The sequence below is a fragment of the Diadema antillarum genome, unplaced genomic scaffold, assembly GCF_040938485.1.
Source record: "Diadema antillarum isolate AM-2024a unplaced genomic scaffold, OU_Dant_1.0 scf00000074, whole genome shotgun sequence".
NCBI lineage: Eukaryota > Metazoa > Echinodermata > Echinoidea > Diadematoida > Diadematidae > Diadema > Diadema antillarum.
In genome coordinates this window covers 4,389,628-4,407,573 of record NW_027270963.1, presented here as the reverse complement: position 1 = coordinate 4,407,573, position 17,946 = coordinate 4,389,628, and the positions used below count along the sequence as shown (strand labels likewise).

Here is a 17,946-nt window from a genome sequence, read left to right as displayed (position 1 = left end):
GTAACGTGAGTTACCGTGGAAATGCCCATATTATCTTTAAGAATAAAAAGGAGACAAAAAAGAAGATCACTAAGAAGAACAATCGGAAACAAATTTAAAAAAAAAAACCCAGACCTGAGCATAAAATGTGATTGTTTGGTTTGACAGAGCGAAGTGCATTTTGTTGAAGTTATTTTTTAAACTCTTGACTATATTTATCTCTCTTTATTTTAGACAAAAATTGCGTCAGACTTCATTCTCCATGCACCTCCTGGAGAGTTCAGTGAAGTTTTCAATGGTGAGTATCGTACATTTCTTTGGTTAATGCTTTGCTATTTAAAAATCTTTATTTCCACAGAAAATACCCACAAGTAATCTCATTTGCTTCATCATGATTTTCTATTAAATTGCTAAGAAGAGCTGATACTCTGACCACACTGATTACATGATGCTCCACAAGGTACAATTTTTGCAGTTTCTTTTACTCCATGTGGATACAATACATTTTGTAGGTAGGTTAGAAGATGTGCAGACCCATATTTCCTGTGTGTCGGTGAGCAATTGTGCAATATGGTTAGTACTCAGCGTTTGTACTCAAGATCTGTACATCTTATATTAATTTCAAGTGGTGTTATGTAATTCTAACTTTGCATACAATTTGTAATACCTTGTACAGGAAAATACCAAAGGAACAATGCAGTGATCAGTGATAATACAGTATTGACTACTGTGTAGTAACTGGTAGTATTGTATGTGAGTTTCAATTCGTAGCAGTTAGTATCGTGTATACGACTACTGGTCCTGTGCTGGTCCAGTATTCAAAGACTTTATTAAAGTCATAGTCACAGGGAATATACAAAAAAAGCATGTTTCCTTTGTGCATTTTGTCTGTATGCCTCTGAAATGCAAAATCTCTGAACACAGACTTGGATAGTGCTCAACTCATGAAAGTCATTTCTTTGTTTTAAAGTGGATTTCAAATGTACTCTTCCTCATTTATAGGGAAATTCCATCCTGATATTGTTTTTAATGAAAAGACAAAAATGAGACTGACACAATAAACCAAAAAAAAAAAGTTATGAACTATAAAAGAATAGGGAATATGATAAGTTGACAACTCTGTGTGATTTAGATGTTGAGCACCTTTTACTAATTTTTTCATTTTCTTCCAACATTTTGGCATAGACAAAACTTACCTGCTGAGGAGGACATGCAATATGTATGTATTACTCTTTAATATACCAAGAACAGGTCTGAAAAAAAATTCTCTGAAGAATGAAAATTGGTGTACTTTCTTTCTTCTTTTTTTGTTGTTGTGCCAACCCATAGTAGAGCTCCTCTGCACCTACATTGTACATGTCATGAAGAAATGCCAATTTGTCTTACTCTCTAAACTTTTATTAGTGTAGTACTTGTAGTACGTGCAGTACTTGTGTGTGTGTGTGTGTGTGTGTGTGTGTGTGTGTCTGTATGTGTGTCCGATTCTTTTTTTCCCAAAATTTTCACTGATCTACTTTTCTGATATATACAGTTAATACAAAGCAACCTAGTGTCAAGATGGAGTGTCCCTTGAAAACAATTATAAGAACATAAATATTATTCGTGTTTTTGCTCTTTTATTATTTCATCTAAAGCTTGATGGAGACTTGTGCACACCAAAGAAAGAGGGTGGGGATGTCTGCAATATGCATATCTTCCTAATTCAAATTCTTGACATGCACCTTTTAACAGATTCCCCACCATGTTGCCCCCAGTTTTTATGACTGAATGTTACATTCCAAATTGTCCAAAAGGTTCTACAAAGTGTGTACTGGTAGTCATAGGTAAATACAGGGACACTTGTTTTTATGCCTCCTCCATGAAGTGTCGCCGGAGGCTTTACGTTTTCGGGTTGTCCGTCCTTCCGTCCTTCCGTCCGTCCTTCCATCCGTCCGTCCGTCCGTAATCAATTTTGTGGACAGCATACAAACTGTAACTAAAGAACCATGTGAAGTATCCTAATGAAACTTGGCAAGTATATGAATGAGGGGATGAAGTTGTGCCTATCAACTTATGGGCACACATGCTCAGGGTCAAAGGTTAAAAGGTCAAGGTCAAATGTACAAAATTTCACTATTTCCCCCATATCTATACAATGCCTGAAGGTATTTTTTTGAAACTTAGTGCATACATGTAATAACTAATTCTCTAGTGAGAGTTTTGGGTCACAAGGTCAACGGTCAGAGGTCGAAGGTCAAATGAAAATGTTAGAATTCAATTTTTTTTCCATATCTTGGAAAGTGTTCCAGGTATCTTCATGGAACATAGTACATATGCATGTACTGACTGGCAGTGATTATCTAGGGAGTTTTGGGGTCATGAGGTCAAGATCAGGGGTCAAAGGTCAAGGTCAACTCATTAAATTTCACTTTTTCCATCGTATTTATGCAATGGCTGCAAGATTTTTCTTGAAACTTGGTGAATACATGTATTACCCAATAGAGATTCTCTGGGAAGTGTTTGGCCAAGAAGGTCAAAGGCCAAAAGGTCAAAGGTCAAGTGAATGTGCTTGATTTCACTTGTTCCTCCATATATCCCGGAAGTGGCTGAAGGTATCATCATGAAACTAATACACATATTTATGCATGTTCTGCCTGACAGCGATTCTCTTGGGAATTCTAAGGTCATAGGGTCAAAGGTCAAGGGTTAAAGGCCAAGTCAAAATTCTAACAATTTACTATTTGATACAGAAATTACACTTTTTCTCTATATTTTGAAATTGCCCAATGCATAGACTTATAAAAGGGTTAAATTGAAGAGAGTATCATTTTAGAAACTCCCATAAAGTATTGAAAGTGGAAGGTAACATTTAGTACACTTTTTTGACCGTTAGATTTTGAATTGAATTTTTTTCGGGGCTCACCGTAAATTCCAGTACATTACTAGGCTACCTTTGCAGACCCATGCACTGCATGTGTGTCCATCATGTATATTTTGTGAAGAAAGTTCATCAAAACTTACAAACATTTCTATATACATTCTTGCCACATACTCTATATGTTATTACATCAGCTCTTATACTTTTAGATTTGTGTTTATAGATAAAAAATACAGAAGACTGCAACAAAAAGGCTTAAGTGTGGCTGACACACAGAACTACTGAGTAGTTGAGTTTTGTGCATTATTCAAATTGTAGATAACTGTTGACTTCCATATTTCTCAGCAGTGGCCTTTAAGTCCCCTGAGGTTCATATTTAATGTTTTGCTGCATTTTGGGAGGTCTGTAAAAGGTATCCCCTACCTTTAAAAGTCAACCAAAGTCCTCAAATCCCCAAATACATGCTCTCTTAGAAAATGTAGCCATTCATCCAATTAAATCTAGTTCAAGGAAAGTGAACACTCAACACATTATAACATGTCATTTTAATATTTTGCCAATTAGATGAAACTGTCATCACACATTGTCAAGACGTACTATAGACCTATTAGGAGAATTAAACATTATGACGGAGGCATACCAGTCACCACAGCAACATTTCTAGTTTGCTTTAAATGTATCATCACCACAGATTTGATTGATTGAGGGAATTGAGGGAATATAAGCAGTTTACAGCATATTCAGTAACAAGCTTCTACATTGTATCCATGGGCATTGCAGGGTTTGGAAAACATTTTTGACTGTTTGACTGTATAATCCTTATAAAGGTCTCTTGTATGTTTAATTACCTCTGCATCATCATCATGATCTATTTTAATGCATTGTGTTCAATTGATTCAAGTCCCTATTTCGTGCTAGGTTTATGAAAAGAAGCAAGTGGGGCGGGGTGGCGTTTGTATCACCCCTAAATGTAATATCAACGCTAAATGTAATATCGACCCTAAATGTAATACACCTTAACCCTAAATGTAATAACAACCCTAAATGTAATACATTTTAACGCTAAATGTAATAATCGAGTCAACCCTAAATGTAATACATTTTAACCCTAAATGTAATAACTGGAGACAACCCTAAATGTAATACATGTCAACCCTAAATGTAATATCGACCCTAAATGTAATACATGTCAACCCTAAATGTAATATCGACCCTAAATGTAATACTTTTTAACCCTAAATGTAATATCGACCCTAAATGTAATACACCTTAACCCTAAATGTAATAACAACCCTAAATGTAATATCAACCCTAAATGTAATACATCTTAACGCTAAATGTATTATCGACCCTAAATGTAATACATCTGAACGCTACATGTACGGTAATAACAATCCTAAATGTAATACATCTTAACGCTAAATATAATAACAATCCTAAATGTAATTCATGTCAACCCTATAAATGTGATACATCTTGACGCTTAATGTGATTACGACCCTAAATTTAAAAATCTCATTATAGAGAGTGTAACCAACGCAGAATATCGGGCAAAAGGTCAGGGGGGTATATGAAGGGGATATGACGCAACTTTTTATAGCGCTCTTGAAAGAGCAGCAATAGTTGCTTAAATTTGTTTTTGTTGTTTACCCAGGTAAAGATCACACAGTCTTATTAATTCCTTTGTTTGTTGCTGCAAAGTTAATTAGGTACATTAAACATAGTTTTTTTTTAATCTATACCTTTATCATACAATCACATAAACATTTTGTATTCCAATCTTCCTTCAGTGTTCATGTTTGTTTAAAGTTTTGATGAAAAAGAAAAAAATTCTTTGCAAGGAAATTCTGAATATGAATAATATTGCAAGAAAAAAAAACCCCATATAACTGTACCTACTGATAAAAAGGGATGATAGAGCGAGTAGATTGAGAAAATTAGAAATGAGAAAGATTTAGAAAGATTTCGCAATTTTTTTACTAACCATCATTATCTATGTAACGTTTCAACGACGAAATATCTGTCACACATTGACATGGCAGCAAATCACTGTCCGAAGTATTAGCCTCATGACATTGTTCACTACTCCTGGTAATCACTACTATACTTATAGTGACACAAAACTGGGACAAGTGGTCGTGGGGAGGGTACACGAAATAAATTTAAAAATGCCAGTAAAGCAAAAAGAAGTAGATGTCTTTTTTATCATCTTTGAGTCACCATTTGTATATTGACTTTCCTATGATATGTGAATGTATGAGTAAGGCAAACTGACTTAACTTTTGCCCATATTTTTTTTCTTTTTCAACAAAACTCTAAGCAATAATGAACACTGAATAAAGATTGGAATACAAAATGTTTAATATGTGATTATATGATAAAGGTAATAGATTTAAGAACTATGTCACATGGACCTAATTAACTTTGCAGCAAACAATGGATGTAATAAGACTGTGTGATTTTTACATGGGTAAACAACAAAAACAGGTCTAAGCAACTGTTGTCTGTCGTTCTTTCAAGAGTGTGAGAGAAAGTTGCGTCATATCTCCTTTGTATACCCCCTGACCTTTTGCCTGATATTCTGCGTTGCTTACCCTCTATAATCAGGTGTATTACATTAAAGGTCGTGATTACATTAAGCGTTGAATATATTATATTTGATAGGCTTGACATGAATTACATTTAGGATTGTTATTACATTTAGCGTTAAAATGTATTACATTTAGGGTTGTTATTACATTTAGTGTTATGATGTATTACATTTAGGGTCGATATTACATTTAGCGTTAAGATGTACATTTAGGGTCAATATTACATTTAGGGTTGAAATGTATTACATTTTGGGTTGTTACATTTAGGGTTGAGGTGTATTACATTTAGGGTCAATATTACATTTAGGGTTAAGATGTATTACATTTAGGGTCGATATTACATTTAGGGTTGACATGTATTACGTTTAGGGTCGATATTACATTTAGGGTTGACATGTATTACGTTTAGGGTTGTCTCCGGGTATTACATTTAGGGTTAAAATGTATTACATTTAGGGTTTACTCGATTATTACATTTAGCGTTAAAATGTATTACATTTAGGGTTGTTATTACATTTAGGGTTAAGGTGTATTACATTTAGGGTCGATATTACATTTAGCGTTGATATTACATTTAGGGGTGATACAGCGTTGACCATGTACAAAATTGTATCAGCGACTGGTTGTGAGAAAGGGGAAATTTTGCTGAAATGTATGTCAAGTTTCGGTGAGAGAATAATAGATCATGATCTTTTAATAGTAATTATGGTATCCAATACTGAAATCCAAGTGTTAGTTGTGATGTCCTTTGAAAGACAATTGGTCATGACAGATTGTGTTTCTATCCATGCAATTAATTAAAGTGTGCTCTCTAGGATCTTGAATGCAATAAGTGATCCAAGTCATTGTTATGGGTAAGTGTGAATACAGTGTTAGTGATGGCTTTAATAGATACATTTATAAGCCTCATTCAAAGTATGAACAATTTTTGATGAAATAATGATAACACTAGTAGTCATAATAATGACAGTAATGACCATGATGATTATAGAAGTATTTGAAGGAAATAATTGTCTAGAAAATAGGTCTTCTTCATTGCCATGACAGCAAGGTGAATTTTCTTATGAAATAAAATGTACAATCATGTATTGGGGGAATGATTTTCCTGTGTCGCATATCATAATAACAATTCCCTATGCATTTTGGTATGACTGCTATACAAATTGACATTTGATTGTATCATATTGCAATTTCATTGCTTAGACTTACACTGTATACACCATTAAGTTCAATGTGTACATGTCCATTGACTAAAATTGCTATTCAGTTTCAAGAAAGGAAATGATTCCCTGCTGCAGGTACATACAATGTTGAAGATAGTCATGTCTTTTCCATTGCAGTTGTAGGATTTAATGGCATAGAGAGCATAGTATATATCTTGCTATTGGGTCAGAGGATTTATCAGTGAATGACTCACCAATGAGAATTTGTTTCCACCGACGAGATGTTTTCACTCCAGTGCCCAGTGCGGCAGCCTTGGATCGTGTGAAGACAGATACTGTAAAACGAGGAATGTTCGCATGCATTTTAATTTCGCAAATTTCGCGAGAGCCAAGATTCGCGAAATTAAAATGCACGCGAAAGTTCTTGTCTACACTCTGCGCATTGAATGTTAGAGGCAACTCACAAAAATTTCATGCCGCGAAAAAGGCTGTCGGCTCCAGTTTGCAAAAATTTCATGCCGCAAAAATATCGTGTTTTACAGTATCTGTTTTGTCCGACTCTGCATGCATCTTTCTTTGATGCCATTTTGTGGCTTGAAACCTCAGCCCAATTGTTTTTCTCTCTCTCTCTCTTCTGTACAGAACACATGACACATATATTTGTCCAGTCCAGTGACTAGACTACCAGTACAGGTTGTTACTGTAATATGCCAAATATTTTGCGAGGTTTTTATTTTCGCGAATTTCGCGGGTCAGGTGCTATTCGTGGAATAAAAGACACATGAAAATAATGATTCTGATCCTGATATAAATGTGCCGCACACATATTTCTCCATTCAGTGCAGTACTCCATGATCGTGAATTTAACGACTCGCGAAATTGTCGGGAAGTCCCAATTTGCAAAAATTTAGACTCACTATTAGCGTATACCGACAGTATGCTTTATGCTGATATGAGGTGATATAGCCAATCCAATCAGATATGCTTGAGGAAGCGAAATTTTATGACTCTTTTTTTGTATTGAACAAATTACAATATTTATAATTTGTATTCATTCAGTGACAGTATTCATTCTCTTCTCATTTTGCAGATGTCAGAATTCTCATTAACGATGACAATCTTCTAAAAGAAGGAGCAGGAGCGTAAGTAGTCCACCCTTTGTCAGGTACCTCTTTGAAGTGACAAGTAATACTTCGTCACATACTTGTAGGAACATAGAATTGTAAATGTGCTAGCATGTCTGTCTGTCTGTCTGTCTGTCTGTCCATCAATCATTTTGTTATTCTTTTGAATATGGGTGTGTTTTCTTTTCGTTTCATTCTGTTGCCATGAAATTGTTAAATTGTCATTAGCCGCACTGCAATCGCCACTTTTAGCTTGGTATATAGAGATGAATTATTGCATAATTTCTGTCCATACTTTTCATGCACACTGGCACGCACACACACATACACACACATTCACACACCCATGCACAAACATACAGTTACATACTTATATGTACACACCCACACATATGTATACTGTGCTCACACATATGATTCACAAGAGAAATTTGAGTCAGTCGTGACAGAGTGCATTCATCAGCCGTGTATCATTGTAATCATCAGAGCATTGCGGCAACAGCAGGGTTCCCTTGCCTTCTCTGTTGTGATGGGACGGACATATTAAACTATCACTCGCGGGAATCGCATGTGCCTTGCGTTAATTGCTGTTTAGGTTTACCAAAAGTCCTGGAGGTAATGGTTACCATATGATTATAATAATAATAATAACAATAGTAGTAATAATAAGAATAATTGTCCCCGCCGAACGAGTTCGAGCAGGGGACTATGAAACGGGCTCCGTACGTGTGTGTGTCCATCTGTCCGTCTGTCCGTCCGTCTGTCCGTCCGTCCGTCCGTCTGTGCGTCCGTATGTGATCAAAATGTTCAATTTGCTACTTCTCTGTCATTTATGAGCCAATTTTGATTCTGTTTGCTTTATATGATAGCACTACATGGGAGCTTTGAAACTTCTACACAGAATTTCAGTTGTGACCTTTGACCTTGACCATTGACCTACCATTGACCTATATTGTACATTTTGCTTCAAAATGCTACTCCTTCGCCATTTCTAACCCGATTTCGATTCCGTTTACTTTATGTGATGGCACTAGGTGAGGGCTTCAAAACTTCTACACAGAATTTTGACCTTTGACCTTGATTTTTGACCTATATTGTACATTTTGCTACAAAATGCTACTCCTTCGCCATTTCTCACCCGATTTCACTACCGTTTGCTTTATGTGATGGCACTAGGTGAGGGCTTCAAAACTTCTACACAGAATTTTGACCTTTGACCTTGATTTTTTACCTATATTGTACATTGGCTACAAAATGCTACTCCTTCGCCATTTCTCACCCGATTTCACTACCGTTTGCTTTATGTGATGGCACTAGGTGAGGGCTTCAAAACTTCTACACAGAATTTTGACCTTTGACTTCTTTGACCTCTGACCTTGATTTTTTACCTATATTGTACATTGGCTACAAAATGCTACTCCTTCGCCATTTCTAACCCGATTTCGATTCTGTTTGCTTTATGTGATGGCACTAGGTGAGGGCTTCAAAACTTCTACACAGAATTTTGACCTTGGACTTCTTTAACCTTTGACCTTGATTTTTTACCTATATTGTACATTTTGCTACTAAATGCTACTTCCGGCGGGGACATATATACGCACCGCGTAATTTCTACTTTTCCCTGTAATAATGATAATAATAATAAGAATAATAATAATGATAATAATAATAATAGTAATAAAAAATAAAAACAACAACAAAACAACAACAACAACAACAGCAACAACAATGACAACAATGATAATAATGATACTAGTAATAATGATAATTATAATGTCTTATTTACCTAGGGTAGCCTCTTCAGTGTTGCCACTGCTCTACCATTGTATAAGCCTTACCCACATATAGTAGGCCACACACACCCTTTTTTTTTAGGTCCCCAATGGTAGAAAAAAAGCTCAAGTCAGAGGTTGTAACTTTCATGAAAGTCAATGCAAGTTTCTAAATCCTTCAGATTTTTTCTTATCAAGGGCTTACCATATTTGCAGGTGAGTAACTAATTGCTAGTATAAATTACGGTTGCTTGCTACTTTTCTACCAGCACATGTGCCTTGTTATATATGGGGTTGCAGTGCCATTGACACAGAGGCTGTGATATAGAGGTCACTGACGCACATTTGCTTGAAATGATTAGTGCGATAAGAGCAAGTGATGCTGAAATAAGAATATTCAAATAGCAAGGCTGCACACTGGCACTGGTCCGCCGGTCCAGGACCCGTAAAAATCACTGTCGGACCAGTAACTTTTTCAGGAATGGACCAGTAAAAAATGGAAAAACTGCATTGGTACCTACGGATCTGACAGACAGGTCGGACCAGTAGAAAAAATGGGTTTAATAGTGTGCCGCCCTGCGAATAGTTTATCTTTATTGGCTTAAAGGCAAGAATTGTATAGAGTTAGTGCAACAGGAATATTTGAAAATGTGAGAATTATACTGTTACTAGCAATAGATCTGAGAGCAGTCATCACCATGCTAATGAACTGTTTCTAAGAAGTGGTTCATTCTAAATTCATCATCCTGGGAGGTATTGTGCATAGTTTATGGTAAATTGAGTCACTCACAGATTTCCATGTATATATTGCATTTGAAGTGTATGAAGCATTTGAAGTATTTGTAACATTATCTGTTTCTTAATAACTTTATAATTATGCAGTATCAGAGACTGTGGTTGCTAGTAAGGTGCATTGTTGCACACAGTGCCTTTAAAAAGTTGCATTTCGAAGTCAACTGACTTTCTTGTCTTCTCTCATAGTGGATATTCTTCTTCCTTGTTGAATCCGTCATCACTTTTTGTTGCTTTTGAGGGAAATTTACCGGGATTGATTTTCTTGGCTTTGTAGAGCAGGTCGCACAATAAAGAGATTGCTAAAAATTCACTGTACACACCAGAGGAAAAAAAAAAAGGAAAGGTTATCATGCAAGGCTTGGTGGTCGCTGAAGCGTAAATGGTTTTATCACACCTAACAGGATGTATCATAGCTCCTTGGCTATGATACATGGATTGAGGTGCATGCAAATGAGAAGGTCAAAGCCTGTGGGTAGTTACGTACATGTACATGATGTATAACCAGACTAGGGAAGTAGTACGGTACCTCCCTGGTACATGTACACCATAACCACCACATTGTGTGCTGCAATGTTTTCCTGTTTTTTTGCATGGTCTGACATAAGAGATCATCTGAGACATATTAGTGAAAGTAAAGAGGAAGCAACCAACACTGGCATAATTGACCAGCTAAAAATACAAAGAATTGTAGTAATCTTCATGTGTACTGCTAAGGCCAAGTAAAAAAAGAAAGTAGTTTCTCGTCCGGGTTTTTTGAGCAAGGCGATGAGGGAGGCCCTTACTATTTGATATCTTACTATTTTTTCGAGGATTGTCAAAATGAAAGTAATATGTGTTTCTCGTCTGGTAATTCTGAGAAAGGTAACGAGAGAGGGCTTTACTATTTTCTATATCCAATTTATGAAATGAAATATCACTCTGGTAGCTGTGTTATGAGAGACCAGGTCCCAAGTGTATGTCTTGCCTGCACTCTGCGCACTTTCAAATAGACATAATATGTACCATACTTGAAATGAAACTTCATGCATGCAGAAATACATTTGCTTTTTCTTTCCACTACTTATTTATTTTGTAGATACACCCATTTCTACATTTGCTGGAAAAGCACATTCATTTTCTCTTCAAAATAGAACAATACATCGCCGTCAGATGCAACGTTACAGAGCAGAGTGTTTGGGCCTCTACACATTCGAATGTGTTCATGCGTGCGTGCAGACAGCTGATAGACCAGGGGGATGGGGACCCCGACAGCTACAGACACGCATACGTATACGTAGCCGGCGCGGCCACTGCACTGGCACCGTACCTTCTGACACTGCACACACATGCACATAGTCACAATGACATGAAAATGTATACATACAAACTCGATACAATCCTCACAAGCATGTGTACAGTAAAATTCATCCGCTTAAAATATGAGAAACGGGGAAAAATACGAACAATGCGCGAAATATGCGGAGAATATCAGCGATTGTTCGCAAAAGATGTTGCCGCTGTCGTGTTCACGACGTACCGAGTGCGCTGTACATCACAGCCCAGGCGCAGGCCCGCGCGCCCATCCAACTACAGTTCGACTGCTTTGTGGGTCATTCCTTCTTGCCGAGCTCGCAGTGTGAAATGCGTGCATTATTACATACGCACTACAGAAGCTACAGCTGTACTCCAGCTAAGTAGAGGACGCAAGGCGTAATTAGAAATGAGACATCATCATGATTGGTAGGTGAATTGTCGAATTTTTTTTTTCGGCGGCCGAAAAAATAGTAAATATCAAAAAAGTCGATGCGGCAACTGAAAATCGATGCGGGCGGGGAGCGGGCTGGGACGAGAATTATGAATTTCTTGGTATTTTCAGCGCCATTTTGAAAATAGTAAATAGTAAAAAAATCGATGCGGCGGCCAAAATCGATGCGTGCGAGGACGAGAAACTGGTTTCTTTTTTTACTTGGCCTAATGGAAATGTCACATTTTAGAAGATAATCTCCTTCACAATATGCTGCACCACCTCTGGCCTCTGTACCTTTTCATGAGCTCATGGAGTCCAAAGTCATATAAAGGGAAGACCATGGGAGTCATTGACTGTAGGGCAGTTCTTTAATCCACTTCTGAATGTGTTTTGATGTGAGGCATGTACCAGATGGGTATGTGTATGAAAAGCACAATGTGTGTGTGTGTGTGTGTGTGTGTGTGTGTGTATGTGTGTAAGTGTGTGTCTGTTGAAGGCATTTACTGTACACAATTACATACATACTACGTACATACACACACAATCATCTGCACAACACACTTGTATTGAAGTGGTGGTTTTGAAAAGAGAAGACGCACAAAAAATGGTATTCTGTCTTAGGACCCAGATCCCTGATATGCATTAATCACTTCAAGGAATACAGTTCAGAGAGAAAACATTTTATTCAAATAGTCATGATCCGATTCCAAGAATATGTGTCCTTCAAGCGGCAGTTAGCTTTGATGTCAAGTCTTTGGTCGCAAAAAATGCTTGGGTTTTTAATTCACTGTGTGCAATGCCTTGCTGGTGCACCGAGATGTGCCGGCCAGCAACATGCTCAATCAAATGCTTGGAATTCCCCTTGAAAACGAGGACAACAAACCCTGTCAGCGGCTCAAGGTGTAACCTTCACAGAGAATACATCAGCCGATACATCTTCGGGGCTGAAGTTTGACTGGTACAACTGTACTAGTATTGCGTCCTTGCCCTCACTTGTCACGCTTACTACAAGGGGCATGCAGAGGGCGTCTGCTGGAAGAGCCAGGAGTCTGGGTAATTGATAAAACAACTCCAGTAATCGCTTGTCCGATGCCCGCACCCTGTGCCCTTTTTAGTTTGGATGGTGACAATGCAGAGATGTGCCTAATCGCTCTTGCAGTGAACGAAAATGTGTCGCCAGTATATGATCACACTTGAACATCTGGGTGCCTCGTGATTGTCTGTGCACTGCTCATATCATGGCAAGTCAGTGGACTGTATGCAGGAGAGAGAAGGAATAGGATGTGTGTGTGTAGTGGTGGATCCAGAGGGGGGCGCACTGGGCGCACGCCCCATCTCTATTTTTGTTGAAACAAAAGAAATAAAAAGAAAAAAAATTAGCGCCTCCCCTTTACGGAATTCCGGGATCCTCCCTGGTGTGCACATTTGTTTATGTACATGCATTTGTGTTATCCCAATCTCTTGGCAAATAAGTCACCCACTCTCAAATGCAGTATTTTTCACTTTGCTTTTCTCTTCGATATTGGCGAAATGAACAACTGTTAAGAAATATTGCTTTCCTGTAACACAAATGGGGTGTCCATCGTCATTTACTGATGTGCAAACTCACTATTTAAAGCTTTTCCTTGAAAAAAGGATGATTTGAATATTTCTCATTCCTTCGGTGTGGTTTAAAATTATTTTCTCGATTACCAATTCAACCACTTATGGTAATATATCTTTAACTAGTCTCAATTACCAAAGTGTTGTACTCACAAAGTACATGTATGTATGACATGCAGTCCTTGAGCATGCTCATTGATACCATGATAGAGGATGTTTGTATCATCATGGTTGCCAACCAATCAAAGTGGCACTTACAACATACTGTGTCATCCACGCTTCTTCTTTCTTTCATTTTTTTTTTTCAGGCAATGCAGACACAATAGCCGACAGCTTTCACTCTATTCTTCTACTTGGCCTTTCCAAGTTCTTGATACACGATGTAGTTTTGTTGAAGAAAAGAAACATCATTTTGCACATCCTCTGTGCTATTCCTGTGCACTTTGAGGGAAATAACGGACAAAATGCTGCTCCTTTCACTTTTAACAAGCAATCATATGACAGGATATGACAAACAGCATACATGTGTACATTTTTCCCTTTTTATGAGTGCATAAAGGTCAAAACAATAGATGTGGCAAAAATCCCGTCTTTCAAAATATCATCATTATTGGTAGATTTTGTTGACACATGGTCTTTGGCAAGTTTGCTTTAATACACACAGTCCATATGATATGACATTGACTTTTACTTCATGGCCAAGCATTAAAGAACAAAGGTCAAAGTGATCTTCTGCAGATTGTATCTACTGTACCAGAACATTCCAAAGACATGGGCTGAAAAGGGAAGGAAATCCCAGGCTATTTTATTTGTGATATGGAATTTATGACCTGCTGAGGAGTGCATGTAATGAGGGTTTCGGGTTCTCATCCAAAGTGCTGTACATACAATGTACACAAAGTCGTTACATTAACCATGCCACCATTTTGAGCTTATTGTAAAGTGCCATTATAAAGGGAAACCCAACTCCTTGTTGAACTGACTTTTGAATAGAAGAGAAGAGAAGGTCAAAGTTTCACTATACTCTCACAAAAGATCTCACAAGGTTTAAAGGGAACTTGATATTTGATATGTGTGGATACTGTTGCAGAATGGTCACACCGGTAACAGCTCTATATGTTTAAATCCGGAATTGCAAGTGCATGTGTCAACATGTCTGGTAGATGTTTTGTGTTCTTTATTACTCAAAGGCAATTTTGTCAATAGGAAAGTACAAAGGTAATACATGTTCAGTGCATTGGTAATGTGGTCAATTGACTCTTGACAGAATTCTAGGTAAAGTTTCCATTCCATGTTTTAAAAAACAAAAATGAAAATGTAAGATTGTGTCTACAACATGTCAAAAATGGAGGACCAAATATACCTTGCAACATGGTACATGTTGTAGCTGTGGTGGTGTGATTAATAGCTTTAGTGCATGTTAGTCTCATAAGGCCATCATTGCCAATCTGAATGAAATGTAATGAATGATTCTATCACATCCGTCCATGTACATATATTAAAAAAAAAAATCTTCTTTAAAAATGTCACACAGTTCCTCTCATACTGAATGCATCTAATATTTTTTGATACTCACTTTCACTCCCCAACTTCTCTTCTCTCTCACAAACAAACTTTGTTTTGCAGTGCCTTTGCCAGATACAACAAGGACCAATTCACACCAGTGACTGTAGATGGAGCAGACAAACCAGTAAGTTTGTGTTTCCACTCCCACTGCCCCACCAGCCTTATACTTAGGCCCCCATTCCACATAACGGGACCTTTGAGAGACCACTGACAGACCCAAAATTGGCAGGATCCTTAGCAGTCTCAAAGGCCAGATAAAAACAGTTTGTATGTGGAATGGCTCTAAAATAAAAACAAACAAACAAACAAAACCTGGTAAGGTCATTGAAAGACCAAAGCCCTTTTTACACTTGTGTTTCTTAACCCCGGACTTTCTCTGACCCAGGACTATCATTAGTCCCGTACCAATTTTTTCAGCTTTTTACACTCGCCAATTAGTCCCGTACTATCTCTTGTCCGGGGCTAAGGAGAAAACTGACCTTTTTACACTTGTATTTCTTAGCCCCGGACTTTCCAAACCACATGAATATTTATGATTACGCTGTGTACTGTACGCGTACACGCACGCACCGGCAGCACTTGATTACCTCGTTTCTGATTGGTCAGTGAGGGTCGGACTTCATCTCCGTCGCTTAGCCCAGGATTATTTTTTCGTTCTGTTTACACTCACTTGCTTGGCACCGCAATTGTGGTGCTAACCCTGCTATTTTGCAGGGCCAGATAGTACCGGACTATCGGTGGGGCTAGCCCACTTTGGCAAAAACGAGTGTAAACAGAAAGTGGGCTAAGGATAGTCCCGTACCAACGGTGGGGCTAAGGCCCCCCCCCCCCCCCCCCCCCCCCTTAACCCCACCGTTGGTACGGGACTGAGCAAAAATTTACAAGTGTAAAAAGCCCTCAAGAAAGTGATTTCCCAGCAAACTTCTTAGAGATCCCTGTGAGACCATGGAGAATGCCGGAAGTTCACTGAGACACCAGTGAGAAGATTATTGAGAAATCAGTGAAAAATTGTTGGGAATACTCCCTGAGATCTTCAGGAGAGCATTCAAGATCTTTGAGAGACCAGTCTTTCAAGTATCCCTGAACGATCTCGTAATAATCTTTCAGTGATCTTTTCCAAGAAATGTGGCCATTCTTCGGAGACTGTCGAAAGATAATTGAAAAAGTAGTAAGACCTGTTAGGGCTCATTGAAAGATCCCCAAAAGACTGCTGAAAGACCGCTGAAAGACCGTTTCCTTGAAAGACCGCCGAAAGAATATTTTGAACCATTTTCAAATTTTCAAGACCATGGAGACCATGCAGTTCACTGAGAGATCACTGAGAAACCATGAATGACCTCAGCGATCATTGAAAGTTCACTGGAAGATCATTTAGAGATCTGCTCATTTTTACAGTCTTTCAGTGGTTTTTCAGAGGTCTTGCCCTATGTGGAATGAGGGTTTCAGGGATTTGATCATCAGGCTTCCTGTCTTGTATAATAGGAATTTCATACTTGTATGTAACGTTAGACATAAATCACACACAGAATTGTGTTTAAGTTCAACAAGACACATGGAACTTGCCATGAATTTGTCTGTGTTTGTGGAGACTCTGATATATACCGGGCCAGACCAAAAGAGGAAGAGGAAAAAAAAAAAAAAGAAGAAACTCTTTCCATGTATGTACTCAGAAATTATGTCAGTGCAGATACTTATGTAGATATTGGGTAAAATGTATTTTTTACTCTGAGACTGTGGCAAGGTTTTAAGATGTGTTATTTCCCCTGAGTAGTTCTTTTTAAAATCATATTTTTTTTGTCTGCATGTGTAAAGCGGTGGTATTTAAGGTGTTACCACATAAGAAAAACAGAAAGTGTGTGGAAGAGGAAAATCTGCCTGCCTTTGCGATTGGTTAAGCTCTTATCAAGTAGAGCTTGCATTCATGCTCTCTGAAAAATGAACAACAACAACAGTGCTTGATTATCATTTGAAATCTTCTTCTTTTTTTTTTGAAAACGAAATTCTTTAGGCTAATGATTTGATTAATGGCACCATTTCTTGACAGAAAAAAAATGATTTTGTTGTTCTTCCTTTTCCTCTTACAGTGCCTAATCACACCCTTCAATGAAACGCCAAATGGTACGTTCCTGGACCCGTGCTCAAAGCAGGTCTTCAAGTACGACCACCTCAGGAAAGAGGCGAGGGACCCGGAGCCTGCCAGTGTGGACCAGGCGGCCGAACCGTGGAGGAGCGCCCTCGAGCAGTGCGTGGCAGACTACACCAAGGAGCACTACCCGAACGGAAACAGTACCGTGAGTTCACCCTTGTTTCGTGTGTCTGAGCAACTCCAGCTGTGACTTTTAAGCCACGGTCACACTGGCAAAACATCCTGAAAATTTAACTTCGAGAAGTCATCGCAAGTTTATCTTGCAGCCAAATTCTCGATATTTTAATTCTCAAGGCTAGGGTCACTGGTATGAATGCACAACAAAGAAGAAAGTGCAACTGATTGACAAACTGCCCTACATCAGCGTAAATGAGCACTGAACTGATCAGTGTTTTAGTAGTAGCCATGATAAAAGAAATCATGGGAGTACCGTACGTACTCGAGGATTCGAACCATTTACATCCTGATCTCCGGACAGGCGTCATCTCCACTAGACCACCAAGCTTTCGCCCGACAGCAAGGGCTGGTTCTAATCCTTATAGCATGCAGTGGGTACTGCGTAATTATTCAATTCATGAAATTCTTCCGTCAAGATGTTATGGAATTGCAATTGATTGACAAATTG

At 38.1% G+C, this 17,946-nt stretch overlaps 1 protein-coding gene across 1 annotated transcript in view; it reads left to right on the top strand.

The window, feature by feature from the left end:
- Positions 1 to 17,946, top strand: part of LOC139717322 (F-actin-capping protein subunit alpha-2-like) — a 36,443-nt gene that overhangs the window by 7,901 nt on the left and 10,596 nt on the right. Inside the window, exons 2-5 of the mRNA XM_071628827.1 lie at positions 214 to 277; positions 7,681 to 7,732; positions 15,236 to 15,299; positions 17,260 to 17,466. Of these exons, the coding sequence (XP_071484928.1) occupies positions 214 to 277; positions 7,681 to 7,732; positions 15,236 to 15,299; positions 17,260 to 17,466 (387 nt within the window). The remainder of the gene's footprint in view (positions 1 to 213; positions 278 to 7,680; positions 7,733 to 15,235; positions 15,300 to 17,259; positions 17,467 to 17,946) is intronic.